The sequence below is a fragment of the Paroedura picta genome, chromosome 7 (assembly GCF_049243985.1).
Source record: "Paroedura picta isolate Pp20150507F chromosome 7, Ppicta_v3.0, whole genome shotgun sequence".
Lineage (NCBI taxonomy): Eukaryota > Metazoa > Chordata > Lepidosauria > Squamata > Gekkonidae > Paroedura > Paroedura picta.
The window spans coordinates 123,297,442-123,303,441 of NC_135375.1; the positions used below are offsets into that span (position 1 = coordinate 123,297,442).

General features: G+C 57.5%; 1 protein-coding gene across 1 annotated transcript in view; it reads right to left on the reverse strand.

The window, feature by feature from the left end:
- The window catches only part of FSTL1 (follistatin like 1), a 40,214-nt gene extending 34,768 nt beyond the window's left edge, over positions 1 to 5,446 (reverse strand). The window contains exons 1-2 of the mRNA XM_077346301.1: positions 5,304 to 5,446; positions 5,099 to 5,170 (exon numbers count right to left, since the gene is read on the reverse strand). Coding sequence (XP_077202416.1) covers positions 5,099 to 5,170; positions 5,304 to 5,306 — 75 coding nt within the window. The 5' untranslated portion in view covers positions 5,307 to 5,446. The remainder of the gene's footprint in view (positions 1 to 5,098; positions 5,171 to 5,303) is intronic.
- Positions 5,447 to 6,000: the final 554 nt, after the last annotated feature.

Sequence of the window (6,000 nt, forward strand, 5' to 3'; positions counted from 1 at the left end):
CAAAACCAAACTCGGCACCATTTCTGAAGTCAAGATCCCACTTTCTTCTCCCTCTTTGTTGCTTAAGTTCTTGAGAAGAACACGGGAGGCCTTGATCCTGCCCCCCTAGGGAACTCTTTGTTGGGAAGCAGCTGCCTGTAGGAACCTCACAATGTTCTGTGGGCCTTCCCGCCCTTTTCCGATTTCCCACCCCCAACCCCTGGGGTGGAAGCCATTTTGTGAAGGGTTCAGCTGTGGCATTTGACAGAGATGCCCGCTGTGTTTCTCAGTGTTGCAAAAGTGCGCACAGCTGGTTGGCAACTCCTGGCAAGTGGTCAGTGCTCATACGTGATCTTCTAGGAAACCCATGGAGTTTCTGCACATGATCTCTACCTGTTGGACCAGGGGTTTCCAACCAGGGGTATGTGGACTCCCAGGGGTCTGCAGGAGCTTTGGAGGGGGTCCATGGCATTTCTCCTCTTGCCTTTATGCACTCGACCACAAGGTAGGGAACTTGCTCCCGCTCTCCCTCCACAGCAGGAGTGAGTTCTCTTGTGGTTTCTGCGCCTGTCTCTCCCCCTCTCAGTCTTCTTCGAACACAGGTGGTGATCTCATTTACACGGGCATGGCAGGGAGGCATGGCCAACTGGCATGACTTCCGGGCCTCCTCAAAGCCTCAGAATTATTTCAGGGGCTCATATATGGTCAAAAGGTTGAAAAAAACTGTACTGGACTCTGCAGATCAGATTTTATGGTGACAATAGCAGTCCCTCCTCAACGGTGCTTCCGGGGACAAGACGGAAGCTTCCGACAACGTGGCTGCTTTGGATTTTGCCTCCCTGACTCTCGTGGTCAGTGTAGTTGGTTAGATGTCCATTATTTCAGAGTTAGCCCTGAGGTAGCTCTGGTGTGCCGAGGCAAAAGGATCGTCCTACCCAGAAACTAAAGCAGCTTCAAAACAAGTGAACAAAAAAGAGTGGTCCGAACAAATACACTAATTGTTGGCAACGGCACGCGGACTTTGACAAATCCCAGACAAGTTTTGAAAGTATACAAAATGAAAATGTTGACATTTTATTTTTGCATTTCTAAACTGCCAAAGGGCAAGAAGATCTCCTTAGAGAAGGGGTGGGGAACCTGTGGCCCTCCAGATGTCCATGGACTACAATTCCCATGAGCCCCTGCTAGCATTCGCATTCGCTGGCAGGGGCTCATGGGAATTATGGTCCATGGACATCTGGAGGGCCACAGTTTGCCCACCCCTGCCTTAGAGAAGCAAATACCAAAGTCATGGAGAGACCACAGCTGCAAGACCTTGCAATTGTCCATCTCATGGCCTGATGCCAACCCTTCCAGGGGAAGCCAGGAGGTTGCAGTCAGGGAAGGTTGGGAATTACGGGGCAGTGGACTACAGAGGTGGAGTATTTTGCTGTAACCAGCCTCACACTCCTGTCACTTTGAGCCTGTAATTCCCCGTCATAATTTGTGACAGGCCATTTCTGGTAACAATTGGGGGTTAATTTATAGCAGGGGGGGCCAGATGGTTGAACTGGGGGGAGGGGGGGCAGCTTGCTCTTCAGCACATCTTTAAACCTCCCGTGGCGCCACGGGCGCCACGGACTAAATAAAGCGTTAAGGGGTCCTAAGGCGGGATGTGTCCGTGATGAGGAAGGGTCCGGATAGGACCCTTCCTCAGGACAGACAATCGGAGGGACCAATTGGCAGGCGCGCAGCGCCTGCCAATTGGTCCCTCCGATTCCCAGCCCCAGCAACTGCGAGCCGCGCACAGCGCGGCTCGCAGTTGCTCTGACACGTCCGGCTGGCCGCAAGGGAGTCCCCGGCAGCCGCGCTCTGCGCGGGTGCCGGGGGCTCCCTGCCCGGTGGCCTGACACGGCGAGAGGCGCGAAGCGCCTCTCACCGCCGACCGAAGGAGTCCCCGGCAGCCGCGCTCCGCGTGGCTGCTGAGGGCTCCCTGCCTGGCGGCCTGACGCAGCCGGCAGTACCCCGTTGTTGCCGACTATCCCGACGCAGCTGCCCGTGTGCCCCATGGCATACTCCACCTGATAGAGGCGGTGTTCTGGGGAGAAGATCGTCGTTCTGGAATCATCTCTTCGGGACATGTTGCTTGTAGGCGACTCTGTGCTGCCGTCCGCCTGCTTCCAAAATGGCCGCCGCGCCTGCGCCCTCGCCTTGACGCGGAGCCGCTCTGCCCTCCGCCTCTATGGCGCGTCAGCCCGCCAGGCGCATCAGGCCGCCAGGCGCGTCACGCCGCGTCACGCCACCAGGAAGGGAGCTCCCGGCAGTTGCGCCGAGCGCGGCTGCCGGGGACTCCCTGCCCGCCAAATGACCGCCGCCCGGGAGAGGCCCCGCCGCCCGACGGGCCTCCTACGATCTGGTACGTGCCTAGAGCCCGCTGTATTACTCATACAGCGGGCTTGATTACTAGTTCACAAATAAATCTAATCTCTCATTTTTTGCCATTCTACACATTGTCAGAAATGGAGAAATAGTCCAGGCTTCTATTCATTCAGATTTAGTGGAAATCATTTGTAGATTCATAATCTCACAAGGTTTTAAAGTTCCTATTTGAATTAGTCAATAAAGAAAGGCAATTTGTGAACGTAAAAGTCAAATAAGTCATCCCCCCCCCCCCGGAATGTCTTGTAGGGCGAATTGTTACCCATTACCCAAATGCAGAAGAGGTGCTCTGCACTACAGTAAGAAAGTTGGTTAATTGGAGAGGAAAATCCCAAGACAGAGGGAAGGAAAGATGAAGTAAAGGAAATGGAATTTGGGGAAATTATGCGTTTATTTTTAAAAGGGAAGGCTGGTTGGGGGTTTCTTGCTGCATAGGGTTGCTAAATGCATTCCGGACAAGGTAAGATAAATAAACAACATTTGGCAGTCATGCCAGCAGAAGGCTTATATAATTGTGTTTTTTCCATTTCAGAAAATAAGTCAATCCTCATTTTAAAAAAAACAACCATCAGAAGAGTTAAAATGCAAAATCACTCCTGTTCCCAAAGACGTGGAAATTGAGAGGTCAGACTGACCAGCTCCTCTGCTGAGCTATGTGCGCACATAATGCAGCCTGACATTTCATGTTCCCTTAAAACCCTGGTTTGTGGCATTTATGGTCTCTCTCTTTCAGCAACAGTTTCCTGCAGGTTAGAGGAACAATGCTGACCATGAAGTCAGAACTCCATGTTTACTAAACGGTCAAGTTAATTCTGGAATGAAAGATCTCCAAGGCCCCCTTGACAGAGCAAGTATGCCTTTAGCAAGACCAACTCTGAAAACAATCTAGAAGAGCACAACCTCACACCTCTTCCTCTCACAGAATGCTGAAGATGCTGTTGGGGGGGGGGGAGGAGAGGCTTAAGTTTAAAAGCCCCATTTGCAAAAATGAACACCACAAAAAGTCACTGATATGGCGACTTAAATTGTAGAACTAATGCAAATGTATCTTGTTCAAAATCTGTTTGATAAAAAGCATCTGCGTGTGCCGAAAGTGATGTATGCTTATCCGATAAAATGTGGTGATGTGATAAAGACACATCTAATAAGACTTAATCAGTAAAAAGTATTTTAAAAGTGGTTTTTAAACTAAGCTAGGGAGGAGTCACGAGGACAGAGTGCCTTTCTGCTCATCTCTCTGGTCTGCCGTGGCCTTGCTGAATTCACACTCGATGGAAAAGGAGAGGGAGGAGCTGAATCTGGTGCCCTCCCCCCCTTTCCCCTCTTGCGGAATTTCTTCTCAGAACAGGCTGTTGCAAACAAAGGCATTCAGGTGTTCCGCCTGGAGATCTTCCAGAGTTACAAGTGATCTCCAAATCACAGATCATTTCCCCTGAGGAGGCCTGCTGCTTTGCATGGTGGGCTTCCTTGTTTTGCTCAGGCAAGGTACTGCACAGACAAAAATGAAACTAACTTCTTATTTAACAAGCATTAAAAATTTTTGTGTGATGCCACACACTGTAAATATGGGACTTCTGGGGGCGTGGCAGGGGGGCATGGCCAGCTGTCAGCACTTCTGGAGTGACTTGAAGTCTGAAGATTTCAAGGGCTACTCCCCGGTCAGAAGGCTGAAAAAGGCTGCATTAGGCACTAGCTAACCCCATTTAGACGACAGCCCTGACCTGGATGACCTTGAGTGGCCAAATCCCAGGGTCGGCCCTGGTCTGTATTTAGATAGGCAAGCACAAGTCTAAGTAGTGGCAGGCGGTGGGGGGGGGATGGGGGCAACCTTGTGAGCCTCTTGCCTTGAAAGCCACCTTGTCGTTGCCACACATTGGCAGTGGCCTGAGAGAACTTTCCACCACCTTCATGTACAGTTTCCCCGGGGGTGGGGGGCTGGCACCTGTGTGAATGTGTAGGAGCCTGAAGTCTGGTTCCGCACGGAAAGATTGTTCAAAATATGTGAGGAGCAGAAACTCCTCTGGGAAGGGGGCCTCTGGGAAGCCCCCCAGCATGAAGCCAAGGGGGGCTCCCCTCATCCCCACACGGGGGGGGGGCACCATGCAGGAGGGCCAGGGGGCCGTGCCGGAGGCTCCCCTCCCTCCCTTCGAGCCACAGGGCCAGGGGGTATGGGGTAGATGCCAGCCTCCAGGCAGGACCGGGGGACCCCAGGAGTTATACTCACTTCCAGACTCAGGAGAGCGCCCCCCCCCGTTGGAAATAGCTGCTTGGGGAGGGGGAGGGGGAGGGGGAGTCGCCGCTGAGGTCCCTCCCCCCCCCCTCAGGCCTGCGGAGAGCATCCTGCCTCCCCCGGGGATGCCCAAGGGCGCCTCTGCCGCGCGGGCCCCTCCGGCTGCCACCTCTCCCCCAGTGCGAGGCAGGCCGGCCGGCCGGCGCGGGCCCATCGGCTCTTCGTCAACGGGGAGGGGCACGGGGGGGGGAGGGGCGGCCGGTCCCGGACCAGCTCCCAGGCGCGCTCCGCTCGGCTCCGCTCTTTTGTCTCCGGCCTCGGCGGCGGGAAAGCCCCGCACGGACCGCTCCGGACCGCCGCTCTCCCGCCCAGCCCGCCGCCCCCCCCCGGACGGGCCCGCCTGGGACCCCGCAGCCCCCCGCCCGCCCGCCCGCGTCCCATCCCATCCCATCCCATTCCATCCGGTCCTACCTCCGCCGGGAGCAGCGCCGACGCCAGCCCCGCCACGAGTAGCAGCACCACCGGGACGCTCCTGCCGAGCAGCTGCCCTCGCAGGGGGAGAGAGAGGCGGCAGTCAGGCACCCGCCGAGAGGACCCCCCCTCCGCTCCCCCCCGGCCCGGCTCCCCGGTCCCCCCCCGTTCCGGCTCTCCGGTCCCCGCTCGCCCTTGGCCTCACCATCGTGCCGCCTCTCGCTGCACTCCGCGCTCCGGCCGCCCTCGCGTCCGGCGCCTTCCCCTCCGGGCTACGAAGACGGGCGGGGGCCGGCTGGGCTCGGGCGGCGGCCAGGGGAAGGCCACGCCCCCTCCCCCTCCCGCCCCCCACGCCCCCGCCCCCCCACGCCCCCGCCCGGCCAGACGGAGGGAGGGGAGGGGAGGGGAGGGGTCCGCAGCAACGCCCCGTCCGCCTCTGCGGGAAGGGCCGGCGGGACGGAGGTCTGCGGATTGGAACCCCCCCCCCCCGCCCAATCTCCAGGAATCTCCCACCCCAGACCTGGCATCCCTAAGAGCTTGGAGGAGAGTGGAGGCCAGGGCCCGGCTCTCTTGGGCGCTTCCAGGCGAAGAAGCCAGCCGCCGCTCAGGAAGCGCCTCCGCCGGGGATCGCCTTTCGGCTGCCGCCGGACTCTCGCGCTCGCGCAGCCACGAGCCATTGAGGCCCCCCCCGGCCCCTTCCTGGCGCCCCCAGTCTGCCACAGAGAGACTCGCCGAGCAGCCCACTTTGAGTCGGGCCGCTTCAGAATCCCCCCCCCCCCAAGGCCCAGGGGCTCCCGGGATGGGGCTGGGCATGGCAGCTCACCTCTGCCCTCGGGGATGTGCCCTCCTGCTTTAAAGGCTGTGCTCTGGGCCATCTCGAAGTCTGTTATAAGGAAGAAATA